General features: G+C 31.7%; 1 protein-coding gene across 1 annotated transcript; it reads left to right on the top strand.

Annotated features, from left to right (window-relative positions):
- Positions 1–17,804: 17,804 nt before the first annotated feature.
- Positions 17,805–18,875, top strand: LOC132634012 (dehydration-responsive element-binding protein 1A-like). Its single transcript, XM_060350341.1, has one exon. The coding sequence runs from the start codon at positions 17,868–17,870 to the stop codon at positions 18,675–18,677; it is 810 nt and encodes a 269-aa protein (XP_060206324.1). The 5' UTR covers positions 17,805–17,867; the 3' UTR covers positions 18,678–18,875.
- The last annotated feature ends 483 nt before the right edge of the window (positions 18,876–19,358 follow it).

The raw sequence follows: 19,358 nt of genomic DNA, 5'->3' as shown, positions 1-19,358 counted from the left end.
ATTAGCATTTTTATTCACTATTTATAACAAATCAAATCACGTATCCTTTAGATTACAAACAAATTTAACTGTACTCTTTTTTAGGGTAAACACAACTCCAAATTGAACTTGAAAATTTAATAACCAAACACTGATTTTGAGATATCCAATGAAGTGGCGGATATTGTAGCATGATAAGTAAGGTTCAATTAAACACCTAACTTCTGATGTGGAACATAAATTTATGTGTAAAAAATTATTAAAATTGCAATAAATAATAAACATGAACTATAACTTTTAAAATACAGCGGGTTCAAACTAAACTTAAAAGGTCGAACCGATAAAGTTTAAATTCTGGATTCGATCTGTCCAATGAAATTGTGCTGATTAGACCCGTTTGGTCATGATAATTATTCACATTTTTTTTCAAAAGAATTTTTCACTTTTTTGTTCAATACAATAATACTAGTCCAAGATTCCTATTTCTAGTCCAGTGTTTTTTTACTTTTTAAGTTAATACAGTTATACTAATCCCAGATTTCTATTTCTAGTCCAGTCAAGGGCGTATTTAGCTTTATAGCTAGAGATTCATTAAACTCACAGCTTTTGATGCGAAGCATAAATGTTTAGTATAAATAATTACTAAAATTATATTAATAAATAAGTAGTAGATATGAATCCATAACTTAAAAAAAATAAAAAATTCAATGCTAAGAATCTTTGATATAAAACCTATAAAATTTAAATTCAGTGTGTGTCTTTGAGTCCAAGAAGAGAGTCAGGAAAGGGCAGCCACAAGATTACTATTTCCTGTACGTGCTCCACGTGGTCCACTAGTTTCTTTCATTTCTTGCAAAGAGCAGACAGTTGCAAATATGACAGTAACTCTCAACACTGTGTTAGTGCAAGTGAGTGAATGAGCGAGTTTAGTTCAGCAAGACAAAAACATCAATGACCCTTTAAACGTTTGAAAGGTCAATTGTCTTATCTTTCCACATGATCATTACGTTTGGACTCTCCTAGGATGCAACTGATTTGTCATTTAGTCCAACACAACAACTCTAAAAGGAACTCACCCGTAACGTTCCACTAATCCTTCTCGAATAATTTGAATCTCCATAGCTCTTAGCCGTCGTTATTGATCTCAAGTAATTGATTCCGATTATCCTAGTGTGCAGTTTAATTTTTACATAAAGAAACTTAAAATTCTTTCTTACGTTAAGATAGTTAAAATTTCTTTAGAAATTATATAATCTCATTTCAATTTATTGAAGTAGGTTGAGTTAGCATATGTGCAAAAATTAAATAAAAACTTTTAGAATTTGTGATTTAAAATATGTCATATCGTGGCAAACAAGATGCGGAAGGTGAGGCGGAAATGGTTTGGACATGTCCGGTGGAAAGGCATAGACGCCCTCGAGAAAAATGTGAGAGTTTGTCGATGGAGGGCTGGAGGAGAGGTAGAGATAGGTCGTAAAAGTATTGGGGGGGGGGGGGGTGATCAGATAGGACATGGCAAGTCTTCAGCTTACCGAGGACTTGACCCTAGATAGGAGGGTGTGGAGGTCGAGGATTAGGGTAAAAAGCTAGCAGTAGGTTAGTATTATTTTCTTCATTTTTATTTTAGTATTCTCATATTTCTTATTCTTTGTATTACTACTTGTTGTCGCTTCTACTTTAGTTTTCTTACTATCCTGACATTGTTGCTGCTTATGTTTTCGTAATGCTGTATTTCTGCTTTACTTGAGCCAGGGTTCTATCGGAAATCACCTCTACCTGCTAAAGTAGCGGTAAGGTCTGCGTACACTTTACCTTCCTCATACCCCACTTGTGGAATTACACTGGGTATCTTCTTCTTGTTGTTGTTATTGTGGCTTTAAACATGTCGTAAGATTTGTGTGTTTGTAAAAGCTTCTCAGTTAAAGGTAAATGGTAAGTATAAAGTTAATTATTCTCAAATCTAAAATAAATTCATATTCTTTTAATTAGAACAATCTAAAATAAAAGTATGTCACGTGAACTAGAACGGAGGAAGTATTTGTTACGATACTATCAAAATAACAATCGTATTGAAGCGCTAGTGTAATACACAATTAACTGCGTAACAAATTGAACATTTTAGTTTGTCACATGTTTATAAGCGGAGTTGATGTTGATTTCTCAGGTATACACCCAACTAATTAATATTATCATCTCATGAAGTTATTGGTCTTCTTAGTGATTCCAATTTTTTTTTTCAACAAAGAAGTGACTTTAATTTTTGAGATAATAACTATTGGTTGAGTGATCATATGAGAAATCAACCTAGCGCAATTAGGGCTGGGCATAAATACCGAAAACCGAAAAATCGAATCAAACCGAACCGAACCGAAACTTCAACAAACCAAACCGAACCGAACTAGTTTGGTTCGGTGTTTGGTGTCCACCGTAAAAAAACCGAAACCGAAATAACCTAACCGAAGTTTGATAAAACCGAACGCGCACCGAAATTTAATACATTACCCAAAAAAAAATTAAAATAGTCCAGGCCCATTAAGTTTAAAGCAAAAAAAAACAATTGTAATAAGTCATTTTTTGCATTTATATGCCCAATTTTCCTCTTCAATTGAGAAAATCAAATATCCTTAACAAAGAAAGGTAACCAGGATGTGTCTTTAGGATTAATATATGTCCTTTATGTGTTTTCTTAATTATTCTTACGGTATGTATATAACACCTAGTATTCCTATATCATGATTATAGTTTTATGTTCTTATGTATCCTGTTTGTTTGATTTTGATTTCAATTTATCAGTTTTATGTTTTATTGCTTTTGAGAATATGAATTAGTGTCAATGGAATCGCTTCTAATATTATATCAAAAAAACCGAATTGAAAAAACCGAAACCGAACCGAACCGAACTTTAAAAAACCGAAACCGAAAGAATCGAACCGAACTAGTTTGGTTCGGTGTTCGGTGTCCACCTTCAAAAAATCGAACCCGAAATAGCCAAACCGAAGTTTGATAATCGAACACCCACCCCTAAGCACAGTGCAACATTCATGCATAGTATCCATTTTTAGAAAACAAAATATATAATGCCTATAAAATACTTAAAACTCAAAGAATGTATATTATATACTAGTTTAGTGTACGTGTTTTTCACGCATCTCTCGCGTCAATCAATAAACTATATACAAGAAGAACAAAATTATTAAAAAGTAGCAATTGACGTTAAAATAAAAGTTATATCTATTTAAATGATATAAAATATTATATGTTATTGATGGTTGTGCCTCACCTGATTTTTTTTACAGATGATTCTTTGGCTTATGTTGTCGACATTGATAATAATGATTTTTTGGCTTATGTTGTCGACATTGATAATCTCTTGTAAAGCGCAACTTATATGGATCCATGTGAATATAATGTTGCAGAAAATAAAGTTCAACTTATTTGACACTGTGATTTATTTATTATCATTGCAAATCACAAATTTATTGAAATCACTATATAATTCTTCTAAATTATGATCAGGAAACAATTTTCAATTTCAATTTCAATTTTTAGTTGTATGGTAAGTCGGTAACTATAATGTAACAATTTCGTATAAATATATGTATTCAATAGACTAATCCCGATCACCACGTATTTGATATGGGTTGAACTTTTGCCGAAATGAATTTATCTTTCAATGGACTATGTTCCTAGTTCTGTTCTTTCCGTTTATAACATCCTTTCTTCCAAATTAATACATTATTTCAGTTCTTTTTTTTTCAAATAAGGAAAGAATTTATATAAGGTTAAGTCATAATTAATTTCAAATTCTTAAATATTAAATAAATAAATATTATTTTGTCTAATGTGAAATTTATTTTTAAAGGGTGAAAAAGGCAAACGTCTTTCATGTAAGTAAAATCTTGGTCAATTATGAATTTCTAAATATTAAGGATTCTTACTTAGTTCAAATAAAGAAAAAATTAATGATCAAAATTTTATTTTATTTCAAAATCCTAAATATTAGATTATAATTAAAGTCACCTCCTTCACATCCTAACAATTAAGGACCAAAATTAAATGTCGAACAAAATTTCGCATTTAATAACCAGTTGTAATAACCCCTGAGATACTCCAACATAAAAGACATTAGTTATATTATACGAATTGATTATTAAGATGTGGATCAAACTCCAACATAAAAGAAAAGAAAAATCGTTAACCACAATTAAAGAAAAAATACTAGACAAATTAATCAACCTTGGAAAAACAATTCTGCAATCAACATTCTTAAATGAAATAGTACTAACCTGTTACGTTGTAGGCTAATCCCTGAGATACTCCAACATAAAAGACATTATACTAATTGATTATAAGGTGTGGATCAAACTCCAGCATAAAAGAGGAGAAATCATTAACCACAATTGAAGAAAAAATACTATATAAATAAATGACAATTTTGTCTATTGTATAGTCTTTTAATGAATGACAATAAATCTAAGCAACATTTTTAAGGCCATTTGTGCTTTTACATGAAAAAACACTCTAATGAATAAGATGAAGGAAAATGAACTACATTATATAGGAGCATAACAATATGACACAACTACTTGTAACAAATTAACAATAACAGAAAGGAGTATGGTAGGGTAGAAGATGACAACCTGAAATTCCTGACGGAAGAAAACTAAAATCGGTAGTTTGCTACTAAATCGATATTTTACGTAATCAACTAATCAGCATTGCAATTGTTTGATCGAGTCCAATCTCCACTAGTAGAAGGCAATGATTTTAATGTTCACCTGAAACAAAATTCACAAAGAATCAAGTTAAACTCAAGGCAAATTATACAAAATTAAAAAAAAAAAAAAAAAAAAAAAAAGATAAAGCAAAAACTAATCATCGCAATTCAACTAATTTCTTAATATGTTTTAAATTTGTAATGCTAGGTAAAGTTTAGGCTACAAAGATATTACTTGATAGGAGGAATAACATGAATCAAGAATATCTAATAAACTACAAAAAATCATAAATCAATTCTATATATATGCCAATGGAAAAAGAATTTGCAACTCTAAACTAAGCATGGCCGAAAGACGAGAAGATGTTTAAAAGTAAAACCATGCCTCTTGGTGACTCAAATAACAATCTCATTCCTAAATATTTATAGTACTGGAAAGATTTATAAATATAGTAGATCTCTTAAATTTTGATATCAGATTCTAATTTGGACTCTAAAAATAAGTGCCATAACTTTTTGCTGACAAAGTCTTCTATTACTTGGACTCTACAATTAAGCCAACTAAATTTGTTTATAGAAAGAAATAAAAAGATTGTGTCATAAAAATCAATGCTTATTAGTACGACGTAAATTTTGTGGCTCCGTGTTGGTACTTGGTGTATAAAGATTTATATAAAGTAAAAATTTAATCGACTTTAAAATCTTGTCTTAGATATTAGGACTTCTTCCCTAGTTCAAATAAGGAAGTACTGAATAATTATAGTTTAGTTTTTAAAATTCTTAAATACTAAAAAAACAGTAATTGACAATTTTGTTTATTTCAGAGTATTTTAGTGAAGGATAAAAAGTTCAAACAACATTTCTAAGATTCTTCATGCTTTTAGTATAGTACTAGTTTCTACGAACGTGCGTTGCATGTTAAAATCAAAATGAATATTTAGATAGTAATTTTAAAAAAAAAAAAATGAATATTAACCGACAACCCGATCATAAGAAGTTTGGGTCCCTAAAAATCATATGGAGTAAGATCTTATTGTGGTTGATACTTGAAAGATTCCTTCAGCTATTGTAAACCCTACTGACTGTGACTTCACAGCCTTAAGATTAGGCAGTCCTAAAACATCCAAAAAAGTAAGTCGACCAAACATATTCCGTTATTATCCAATACGGGATTATGCTCTAAAGAGATAATTTTGCTTTTGAAGAATATAAAAGTCTATTAGAAATTTCAAAATATTTTTGTCGACCAACATGTCACTTTGAGATTTATGTTTTTTTATAATAATATAGTAGCATAAATGGGGAATCTTAGTACGTAAGTTGGTTGACTACCTAAACTTTCACCTCGTTGGCGAGCGTTCAATTTCGCACCTTCTAATCCCCTCCCCAATTTTTCCTACCCCGAATTTATTTATTTTTTAAAAAAAATATAATAGCGTAAATATTGATAGATTATCTTATTTAGCCAAAGGTAATTTAATATTTAGTTAACAAAACATTGAATTTGGTTGGGAAATGCGAACAAATCAGATTTTTATAAATAGAAATCCAAAACTAAAACTGATTGAACTGGATTTGAAATCACACCCACAAACTAAAACTGATTCTATGTTGCCCAGAGAACTAACAATTTTTCAGTTATATTCAATTTCTTGGGTGAAATGAAATCTTTAATATGACAATTTTCTCCAATATTAAGTTGCTTTTTGAAGAAAAGTTTTAGTCTTGAAAGGAAACAAAAACCAGTCTATTTATTTCACTTGGAACCAAAACAAAACCTAACATTCTTTCTTCAATTTTGTATAATAATTATTTTAATTTCAATTTATACTTTGAAAATATCTGACCAAATACAATTTATCTAAGTTTCCCATTGATTTTTCTTAGTTCTTCCACGTTGCCTAGAGGAAAACTTGGTATATTTGGTTTAGGATACTATTTACACAGTTGTAGTCCGATAACAATTTATAACTGAATTGAATTCAAAAGTCTTGGGGTGAAATGTTTAATATGACAATTTTATCCAATTTTAAATTGTTTGTTAAAGAAATATTTTAATATTGAAAGGGTATAAAACTCGTTCAATGTTTAAAGGATATTTGGGTCAACCAACATTTATATTCATGCTTTTAAAATAACTAGTCTCTATGAACGTGTGTTGTGTATTATTTCCTGTTAATCATGAGAGGAAAAAAAATGTTATGTGAAGTTATTTGTAACCAAATATCATTTTTGTTACGGGTTCTTTTATCCATGTTGGAAATATTCACCGAAAAAAAAATCTACATTGGGGATTGATTGACCATATTTTTTCTTTACGTCATTATAAAAATAAAAGTATTGAAAACATTGCTGAACAAAAATAAAATATAGTTCATTTTTTTGTTCAAAAATTCAAGGATTGATGAGAAATACGTTTAATAGCAAGTTGATCCATCAAAGTTTCACCAAATTATAGGGGCTCGGCTTTTTGCCTAAGCCTAGATGGAGATATATAAGCTATTTTAATTAGCAAACAAAAGAGAATAGCTAAGCAGGGAAGAAACAACTCAAGTGCAACATTTAGCTTAAATTGGAATTTGGTGCATTAGCTTTACCCAAAGACTAAATTTTTTATTCAAATGCATAACTTATATTGTTTTCTTGTATCTTTGTAACTTTAAACAAATAGGACGCTTAATTGGTAATTGGTATTATAAGTCCATGCAAAAGGACTTGTAACAAATCAGTAGCTAAGATTTTATAGCTAAAGATGCATAATGTTATAGTGATCTCTATCAAATTGCCGCATTTTCCTACTTAGGGGTCGTTTGGTAGGATGAGATTGGAACTAATCTTATGTTTGGTTGGTGGGATAACTTCTTTGATATCCCATCCAATCCCATCTACATGGGATAAGAGGTGGGATAAGTTATCCCACATAGAGGGTGGGTGTCACGACCTAAATTACGGTCGTGCAGGCACCTACCGTATTACTACCTAATAGGCAAACCCTTGCCAACCAACCCAATATTCAAGGCATAATTATTATCAATAATAAACTTAATGATCACAATTTAAAAGTAAGTATTCATAATGACTCTGTTAACACGAAAGACTGCAAAATTTCTCGGGATCTAGTCTAGACAGGTACAAAAGCTCCTATTACACAAGGATAAACCAAATAAATGACACAACCTCTGCCTGGAATGAGATGAGCAAGGCTGTAGGAAGATGTCCGGTAATCCACTAAGAGAAACTTCAAGTAATAGCTTACAACACATCTACACCCAAAAGGATGTAGCAAGAGTAGTATCAATACACCACATGTACTGGTAAGCATCATAGGTCGACTAAGATTAGTTCACGCAACACAACACAACATAAAATCAATAAGATAAACAGATAAGTCATCGTACGTCCCCAAGACTCCCAATGTAGACGACTACACCAATACGAACTCACCTCTCTAACTCCTGGTTATTCCGGTTCCCTTATTCCCACAGTATTGCCAGCTATCCGACTAGTCAAGTGTAGTCCTACTTCGTATTTCCTTTAGGGCCAAACAATTCTTATCTTATCAATTCACTAACGTCTACTCTTTGATTTTTAGCCTTAGAGTTTTCTATCCGGTTCACTCGCTAGGGTATGATACATCCACGGAACGTACTCCTTACACTTTCATCAAACACTGTGACTCCCTAAGTCCACCAGATTTATCACAGAAACTCTAAAAATCTGTAATTCATTCTTACGCCAACACCTTCATGCATGATCAGAACTCCTTAGACAGTCCAACACAATTGTAAAAGATGCATAATGTAATCATAGTAGAATTACAACATGTAAACATGAGGATATGAATATATGTAATGCAATACAAGGGCCCAACAGACTAACTGTACATACATGCTAATTGGTGTCTTTGCCCAATAGTCATGACCTGCAGGGAACCCATGGTGTCCATGTATCACTCGTTCCGGAACGAACCTCGGGCCACGTGCTCACAACTAGGCCACATCCTCACTCTCGGTCAAATGTGCCTTTCCAAATATGTATATATATTTATTTTCACATCACTGCCAATGATCGACTATCAAGTAGTACCTCATATTCAACCCAACTCGGCCATAAAATCGGATAACATAACTAATACTTACTCAGACTTTCCGCTCTATGCATTATTTCATAATCACACGCAAATATATGCAACGATGCCAATGAATGAATCAAGGTCATGAAATATGTCCTTGATGGGCGTAACACTATTATGCCTTCGCTTCAACTCACCCAATGCAACCTTTTTTATTGACAAGAACGAACAGCCGTATGAATATTACCAATAACTCAACAATTTATTGCGGAAATTAGATATACCTCGGAAATAATTATGCTAAACTGCGGGGTAACCCCCCCCCCCCCCCCCCCCCCCCAAATAGTGATCTCTCCCAATGAGTAACACATAGACATCAACAAATTTATAGAACTTAGTATCCATTTATACACTCGTTGATAGCCTAGTTACTATATATATACAACTTCCCTAAACTATATGTATATTCATCCGAACTCCATGTCCGAAGACCTAATCATGCTTTCTCCCATCAATTCTATACGTATATACGACTCACTAATCACAGTCGAACTCCAGTAAACCGTAACCTACCTCGATGACGAGCAGTTGTTCGAACCTGCATGAAGTATCCACCCTCCTGGCCTTTATCCGAAATCCACGAGAGATGATAGTTGAGGGGGAAGATGTGAAGAATGTTGGAGGAGCCTCTTTTTCTTGGTGTCAAGGGTTTTTCTTCATGTAAAACCTAATAGCAGCCTTGAAAGTTCTTTTATTAAAAGAAAGGGTGAAATACAAAACTAAGGATGGAAAAACGCGCTCACTGGTCCATGATGTCCGTTGTTGCGGACGTCAATCTCGCTATGGCGAGACCGTTGCGGCGGACCAAATCTTGCTAGGGCTCACAATTCTTAACTCTTTTCAAAATTGATTTTTTCCCACTAGTATTTATTTAAACACCCCATAGGGCTTACCATTTAAGATCGTGGGACTAGATTGGGTACGGGTTTTGTGAAGTATTAAATAACGACCATGCGGGTCGTTACAGATTAGTTATCCCATCTTATCCCACCCAATCCCATCTACATGGGATAACTTATCCCTCCTACCAAATGACCCCAAAGTTCTACTGCTAGTTATTACTTAATTATTCCATTTGTTTCAATTTATGTCTTATTAGTTACTATTTGGAATGTAAAAAAAAAACTTTCTATGACCTTGATATTTTCATATGCTTTTTAAATATTTTGAATTATTAAATATTGTGATTTATAGTACATTTTATGTAGTTTCTAACTTATTTCAAAAAGATTTAAGATTCTATATCAAATTTACATAAAAAATTAATTAGTTTGACCCTCGTATTCTGAATCAGGACTCATAAATTGAAACGGATGAAGTACTATTTAGGAACTTAATTCAACTATGTCAAAAGATTGTTTTTTTTCATTTGATCGAATGTATGTTATATATATTGCTCTACGCTACATTGAGTTCGGCATAAAATAAGATAGAAAACTGTAGTTGGTTATTAATATTATCATTTATATCTTTAATAACTCAACATAAAACCAATCTACTACTCAGTCTTATTTTTTGTTTAGATTTTAAGATGATAACAACGTTATCTCTATTCTTGATAGTGTAGAGATTTAGGATTATAGTTTTAAAATTGTAGTCAAATAATAATTCTTTACTGGAAATCAAAGTCCAAGCTAAGATATCTAGTAAAATCCTAATATAATTACGCTGGTTTTTAAAAATTTAGTTTTTTAGTTGAGTTTGAAGTCCTAGATATTAGGAAAAATTAATATTACGTTTATCTAATGTGATATTACTTTCTAGAGAAAATTTTAACTTAAAAGGGTGTAAAAGTCGTTCAATATTTGAAGAATATTTTAGTCAACCAACATTTATATTCATGCTTATAAAATAACTAGTTTCTACGAACGTGTCTCGCACATTATTCCCTATCAATCATAAGCAATGTTAGGTAATGTTATTTGAAATTACATAGGAGTATTATTAATTTCACGAGGTGTAAAATATTATTTGGTCGTATCCCATTAAAATGTTACTTTTGGTACATATCCTTTAGGTTTTTCGTCGAGGAAAGAGAAATTTAACGAAAATAAAATTACTAAATGGGTATTCACTATTCTAAATGTTTTTTTTATGCACAGAATACACAAACTATTATAGAAGAGATTGAAATTGTATAACTCTAGTTAAATTGCTCAGACATGGCACACTGCTTCTTGTTATTTTCTCCGGTAGCTATCTTAGTTGGAAAGAAAAATAATTCTGACACAAAAAAAAGATACAACAGATCAGTGCCATCTTAAGATTCTTAACAACTCTACTTACAATGCTTTCTCTATGCAGTACACTATTTAAGCTATTAATTACTTCAAAAGGGAAATTTTTGTTTACTTGTCCTTTGTTGAACTTTCGTGAAAGAAACATCCGCATTTCTAATGCCGGTGATATGTTTTGGAATTTTTCTTTCCATTTCTAGAAAATAAGACCCACAAACATAATTTAAGTTAGAAACCCTATTCCTTATATTTTTTAAAGTAATATCTCATTCACATCCTTAAAAAACAATATCAATGCACTAAAGTTTTTCAAAATACATACATATCGAGAATCAAATTTTCACTATATTGAAACACACCATTTAATAGTCAAGAATAGAAAATTTACTATGGTGCTATCTTGAGTACCCCTTAACCTAATGATCCATGACAGCTTTCTCAGTATTATTCACATGAGATAATTAAACAAATGACAAATTCTGAAAATGTTAATATTCCTGTAAATCAAAAAGTTCTTAAATACAACTATTGTTGACATATAGTAAATCTGGCGAATTTTGTCGACTTCAAAGTCGTAAATTTAGGCTGTCTTAATCCTATAGCATATATGACATATGATCTAATAAATACCTAATAGATTTTGTGTTAGAAGGAAAGAATTTTACACGGACAAAGCAATGTTCAATCACAAAAGTACTCCTAGGCAAATAAGGTTACCAATTGGATATATCTCCGAGTTTCTTATTTTATTATCAATATTTAATAAGTAGTCTTTTCCAAAACTATTTTTCATTCTCTAAACAAACACTAGAAGAATTTGGCCAACACAAAATATGATTAATGAGTGTTAGTTTTTCCTTTGGCAAACATCATAACTTATGCACGTAATCATCAATTTGAATACGAATATCAAAATTGAAAGCTTCAACTAAAGTAACTCACTTTGAAGAATATTTCAATAGAGGCAAATCTTAAAGACCAACTCACAAACACAAATTAACAAAAAGCGGTAACGTATCACCTTAATTTTAAAAGTAAAAAAAAAAAAATGTTCGCTTGTCATCTCTTTCGAAGTAGTTTCAGCTTCCTAGTTAACCAAGAAAAAATTCCTTTTCGATTCAACGGATACCTCAAGCAAAATAATAAACTAAGAAGTATAATAATCAGAAGAAGCAATATCTTTCAAGAAGGCTGCTGAATTTTATTATGTTCTTTCTGTAATAGTACACGAAGCTTAAAAATAATACAGTAGACTCCTTAAAAATTTATAATGGAGAATGTGGAATAGAAGACTTGCGAAAAAAAGCCTCAAAACTGCAAACAAAATTGAAGAAGCGTTTGTATTACTATAATTCTCTTGTTAATTTGGACACCAAATCGCATGCATGTCTAGTTTGGACTCTTTATTCAGTTGCACTGCTTGTTCAATAAACTTTTGTGACTGCCCAGTTGGTTAATATAGTTAATTTAAAGAGTTGTCTTTGTGATAACAGTCTTAAGTCAATTTGAATATGAATAGATTTAGTTCCAATGTCGATTTACCAGGATTTTCCATTAAGTGTAACATAGTTAATGTAAAGAGTTATCTTGGTGATAGAAGTCTTGCGTGATCAATATGAACATGGATTTAGTCCAATGCTGATTACCAGAATTTTTAGATAGTATAAGCTGTCACAATTCATTTTTAATTAAAAAAGTTTACTATTTTTAATTCAAAAAGTTTACTATTAGGTAAAGTCTAAATATTACCATTTTATTTGACATTCATTGATTCTTCAAAAATTATTTTATTTAGCTTTAAAAGGGTATAAGTCAATTAATATTTTAGGGCTATTAGGTTTATAGTTTTAGGTTTAAGAAGCATGTCCAAAAGAAATAGGAATAGAGTTCATTAAGGATATAAAAGCCGTAATATTTAAAGGATATTTTAGTCAATTAACATTTATGTTCATGCTTTTATAATAATATAAATATAGATATAACTATAGATATAGATAGATAGATATAAGTACCTTTTCAACTTTATTATATAATCTTCTGTAAACCTTCACTTAGTATACATTATGGAATTGAGACACAATTTTTTTAAAAGGTGAATTGGGTTGAGAATAGTTTTTGTTTAACGAATAGCTAAATAGGCACCTATAGTTGCACTTACACATGATTGTGTTTGGTCCTTTAATTTCACGGGATTTTATCTAAATACCTGAATATGTTCAAAACTCGTGTTATAAACACTTCTGCTCGTTGATTAAGCTTACGTATAAAGTGTGTGCACTACAACAAATTTGATTAGTTATTTTTTTATTTAAAAATCATATTTTATCAAAAAACTTTTGTGATGAAAACAATTTGTCAACCATTCGAAGACATAAGTCTCTAAAAATATACATAGACAATATAATGTTTGTCGGCAGATAAAATTATATTACTATGAAATCCTTTTCATCCTCAAATACCTAGTATTTATAACACTTACTCGTCACAAACTAAAAAAAAATGTATTTGATTGTCATTAATTGTTCGAGCTATTAGTGACAAAAGCTAAGGTCACAAAGAATATACTCCCTCTTTTTCAATTTGTATCGTATTTTCCATATTATTTTATCCCGAAAAGAATGTCATATTAGTTACTTTATTTAGAAATAATTTTACTTTAAATTTTCATTTTACCATTAATGAATAATGAATGTCACATTAACTTTCATTGGTTTGAAGGATCAAAATCTCACATTTATATTAATTGAAGGTTAATTATGCTTAGTCGAATTATATAAGGACCAAAACTGAAATAAACATCGCTATTTTCCCAATTTATAAAAATCAGAATATTAAAAAAAACAATAATCTTATTTTCTTAACTTCCGAGTCTAGCTAAACTAAAACTACTAAAATGAAACGGAGGGAGTATCCATTAATATGCTCTAAAAGATTAAGCAGACACAAAACATATTAAAGATTCCAACAAGCAGATTCACTAAAGATATGAATTGCAGTCTTAGAAGTATTAGTGGAAAATCTTAAGTAGTCTACTCCCTCCGTCTCAAAATATTTGTCATTTTATTTACTCAAAATAAAATTAAGTAGCTTTTTTCCATTTTACCCTTGTATTAATTTGTCACGCCCCGAATCATGGTCTGGGCGTAACACGGCACTCGGTGCCTGACTGCATGTGACCGAGCGAACCACATGACTTGCTGAATCAACATGGGGCATAAACATGAGTGGAATATAACATGAAACATGATGAGCCTTAACAAAACATGAGAAGTCATAATACATTTAATAAAATACTTGTATAAAAAGTGAATACGGAAATATCATAAACTGAGCCAAAGATGGCTACACAACTCTAAGTATGTGACATGACTGACTGACTAGTCTATGAAACCTCTATCATGAATCTGAACTGTAAAACATATTTGTTGGGACAAGGCCCCCAGCATACCTTAACTTGCTAAACATGACATGAAAATAAATAAGGATAACACCCTGAATAAGATGAGGCTCACCAACAAGCTGATACGAGCAAATCCTACTGAGCAGATGTGGTGTCCTGTAAATTCGTACCTGCATCGTGAAATGCAGGCTCCCGGGCAATAGAAAAGGGACGCCAGCACATTGAATGTACTGGTATGTAAAGGAGCTTAATGAAATAAACATGGTAAGAGCTTAAACTGAAACTTAAATAAGATCATGAGCAGGAACATGAATACATACATACATATACATACATACATACATATATATAACATGAGTAAAAATATCTGTGGGAGAGAATTAGTATAACCGACATGTAACCACCACGTTAACACGTGGCGTTTGATCTCTGCTCGATCAGCTAAGCCATTTTGTAGCTTTCCGGGGTACAAGACATGAACATGACATGAATGGATCCATATCCCTCAATGGGGAATATATGAAGGAATCGTCCTACTGGGCAGAGCGATCCTTATCCTACGTTGGCATACGTAGTTTCAGGTATAAAACCTTCTCGATAATCTGTGCAACTCCTAAAATTATGAACATGATATAGTTGGCTGAGAAACCCATAAATTTTGTAAAAACATGACTTATAGTATAACATGGATATCTTGTTTCATAATCATGGATAATGATTACATAATTTATTTGCATGAAAACATGTAGACATGTAGGATATTCATGAAAGTAAGCATAATGTTTAATCACTACAAGAAAGTATAGAAATAGCAACAAAAAATTTAATATTTGGCAACAACTTAGTTTTATTGTTGGCAAATGAACTTTTTTGTTGCCAAAGAATTTAATTTTGTTGCCATTGTATTGATTATTGTTGCAAAAAGTACTTTTGGCAACAAAACAAAAAAGTTGTTGCACGTTGTTACAATAATCGCCGTTGGGAAAAGTCCATGCAACAAAAAAAAAATTCTTGTTGCCAAAAGTACTTTTTGCAACAATAATCAATCTATGACAACAAAAAAAAATTTGTTGCCAAATATCTTTTTTCTTGTAGTGAATGACTTGCATGTAAGAACCCATGGAATGCAATATATGGGTTTTCATGGATTATGGACGGATTCCCAATAGCCAAAATGGAAGATTAGGAATATAACAACGAATATATATGTTTCAAACATGGTAAATCATAGTGCATGGACTTAGGGTTATCATGAACTTGACTAAAAACCCTAGTTTAGTGAACTCTTGCATAATCAGGGAAGAACGTGGCGTGGGAAAGAACAAAGATGTTCTCACACGTAGATAGAAACCCTACATACCTGTTAATGCTCCAAAACTTATAATAGAATTCTAAAATATTAAACCTTGAGCCTTGAGATGAGTTTTCTTGAAAACCCTAAGTTAGGAACAATGATTTTTTTATTAGATTACATGAATATATGTTAGAATTGACTTGGAAGGGCTTGGAATAGCTTACCTTGTTGTTTTGGATTGATGGGAGAAGAAGACCTTCGTGTTAGGGCTTGGGAGTATGAAAAATAGAATAAAAAGGCTGAACTGGGGTATTTATACTTAACTGAGTCCGGGGCATTATACGGTCCGTATAAACTAACTGTATTAAACGATGGTCACATTCCAGAAACTGGGACTTCCCAAACGAGTTTCACGGACTGAAAATACGGTTCGTATAACATTATACGGTCCGTATCGAAGCATTTCAAAAACTTGATTGGTAGAAACTAGGATTTTGTACTCGCCTTATACGAATTGGAAGTACGGGCCATATATTATTATACGGTCCATATATCTAGTCATGAAAATGGGATTTTGCTGAACTGCAACAATTAAATTCCAATACTTCCGGTCTGATATTCTAAGTCCCAAATCATGAATCATAACCTCGTTTAAAGGTACGAGGTGTTATATAATTACATCAATGGGATGATTTTGTAAGTTCACATACCAACATTTAAGAGGTTTCATCATTAATGAAGTAAATATTTATTGAGAAGAGAGAACATGATGAAATATGTTAACAGGGTAAAATAGTAAAATACTAGCCTTACTAATACTTTCTTAATGAGCGTGTAAATTAAAAATGCGACAAATATTTTGAGACGAAGGGAGTAATAAGCAAGAATATTAATTACTCCCTCTGTCCCAATTTATGTGATATAGTTTGACTAGCACGGAGTCTAAGAAAGCAAGAAAGACTTTTGAAACTTGTGGTCTAAAACAAGACATAAATATCTGTGTAGTTGTAAGTCATTTCATTAAGGGGAAAAGAGGAAGTGTTAAGTTAAATTATTTCTAAATATAGAAATGTATAATTCTTTTTGGGACAGGCTAAAAAGAAAAGTATATCATATAAATTGGAATACATGGAGTAGTTGTATTTTGTATTCATGTTGACCTTCGACGTGACGGCCACCTGGCACTCTGAATTCTCAAATATTCACTAGTTAATTAATCGTTGGTTGTATAAAAAAGTACTCCGTTAATTTGAATGCACTAATAGTATAAAAAAATATTGTATAATTAGGTCACTTATTGAGTAATTATAGATCAAATTTAATGATAAGCATTAATGTAGATATAATACTACTAACAGGCTCACATGATATAATTTACAAATGAAATAATTTATATTATCAATATATATAAATTAGATTTTGAGCTAACAATTACACTCTTTATGTGTCAATTTATGTGATATAGTTTAATTAGATACTGGTTTAAAAAAAATGAAGACTTTTGAAATTTGTGATCTAAAACAAGTCATAGATATTTATGTGTCTGTATATAATTTCATTAAGGATAAAAAAAAAATTAAATTAAATAATTTCTTAATTTAGAAATTTATCATTATTTTTTACATAGACTATATATATATATATATATATATATATATATATATATATATATATATTACATAAATTGAGACAGATGGATCATTTTGTTTTATCATTTTCAAATGACAAAGATGGTCAGTAGCAGCCTAAGAAGTCAAGTCTAAAGTTTTACTCACTGGAAACGATTCACAAGCAGCCACATAAGCAGAAAGAAAACCCGCACGAGTTGTGGACGCACTTAAAGATTTGGAATATACTTTTCTTAACCCAATCCACTTGTCCCATAAAACAGCTGGGATATTTGGAACTCAAAATTCCAGCCTGTCCTCTTTTCACGCCTCAAACAAACGTGTTTTTTAGCGTCATAGATAAAACGTTTTAACTTTACTGCTTCCCTTCCACTATAAATAGAGCCCACCTCTCACACTGACCATAAAGGAAAAAAACACTACTTAAAGAAACATCAAACACTACTCTTTACTCTCTCAACCAGCAGTGACTGATCAAGAATGGATATTTTTCGAAGCTATTATTCGGACCCACTTAGTGACTCATCATCAACATCTGATACCAGCAGCTCCCCTAGTAGAGCTAATCTTACTGAATATTCGTCAGTTATGTTAGCTTCAAAAAACCCCAAGAAGCCATCCGGGAGAAAGAAGTTTCAGGAAACTCGTCATCCAGTATATAGGGGAGTCAGGAAGAGGAATTCAGGCAAGTGGGTTTGTGAAGTCAGAGAACCCAATTCAAAATCAAGGATTTGGCTTGGCACTTACCCAACCGTGGAAATGGCGGCTAGAGCTCATGACGTGGCGGCTTTAGCATTAAGGGGTCATTCTGCTTGCTTGAACTTTGCCGACTCTACTTGGAGGTTGCCTATCCCCACTTCCGCCGACTCCAAGGATATTCAGAAGGCAGCTGTTGAGGCCGCCGAAGCCTTCCGACCATTGGAAGGAATTTCAGGAGAATCTGGCAGTACTCCTGAAACGCCAGAGAGTACAGTTTCAGGAGAATCTGACAATACTCCTGAAATGTCTGAGAGTATAGTTTCAGGAGAATCTAGCAGTGCTCCTAAAACGTCTGAGAGTACAGTTTCTGGAGAATCTGACAGTACTCGTGAAACGACTGAGAGTAAATTTTTTATGAATGAGGAAGCACTAGAGAGTAGGTTCTTTATGGATGAGGAAGCGCTCTTCTACATGCCCGGATTAATTACTTATATGGCAGAAGGACTAATGCTACCTCCACCTCAATGTGCAGAAGTTGGAGATCATGTGGAAGTTGATAGTTACATGCCTCTATGGAGTTATTCTTTCTAAATAGTTTTGGTATTCTATCTTCCCTATTAAGTACAGTTTCTTAAATTAGGATTTAGGAGATTTTAGTGATTTCCGTACTCAATATTTGGATGGTACGGATGTACACTAGTATTGTAATTTAGTAACTTTTGTGTATATTAATAGAATTGAAAATATATTAAAATGGTTATTGAAAGTAGTTTCATTGAATTGTTAAATTAAATGAGTTCAAAATCTTGAAGACTATAAAAGTAATAATTCCTTCAATAAAAAATAATGAAGGGGTGCCGATCGACTATAAGTCAACTGTCAATTATATTTTCAGTTACAATTCCAAATTTCAATATTAGGAAACTACATGAAAATCATTAGAAGCCACAACTTTCTTTATGTTTAGAAACATTTAAAGTTCAGGAACATTTTTAAATTGTATTATAAATAACAATTTCTTATTCAGCAAACAAGTACTAATTATCATATATAAAGTAAAATAAAGAAAATATACCATAACTTATTAATGTCAACAAATCTTTTTTTTTTTTAAAGCAAATCCACTAGGCCTAGATTTTAAAATTTATATAAAAAAGGTGAAAAAGGATAAAGTATAAGGGGAGATAGGGCAATTACCTTACCAATCCTATTGAGGAGTAAAATAGTTATCCCTTTAAGGACCCAAACAGGGGCGAATTTATGTATAAAAAA

This window comes from Lycium barbarum, chromosome 3 (assembly GCF_019175385.1).
Source record: "Lycium barbarum isolate Lr01 chromosome 3, ASM1917538v2, whole genome shotgun sequence".
In the NCBI taxonomy this organism is placed as follows: Eukaryota; Viridiplantae; Streptophyta; class Magnoliopsida; order Solanales; family Solanaceae; genus Lycium; species Lycium barbarum.
This window is presented reverse-complemented; position numbering and strand designations above follow the sequence as displayed.

What these genes read in the sequence shown, in the direction of transcription:
- LOC132634012 (XM_060350341.1), top strand. Translation starts at nt 17,868, where the DNA reads ATGGATATTTTTCGAAGCTATTATTCGGACCCACTTAGTGACTCATCA.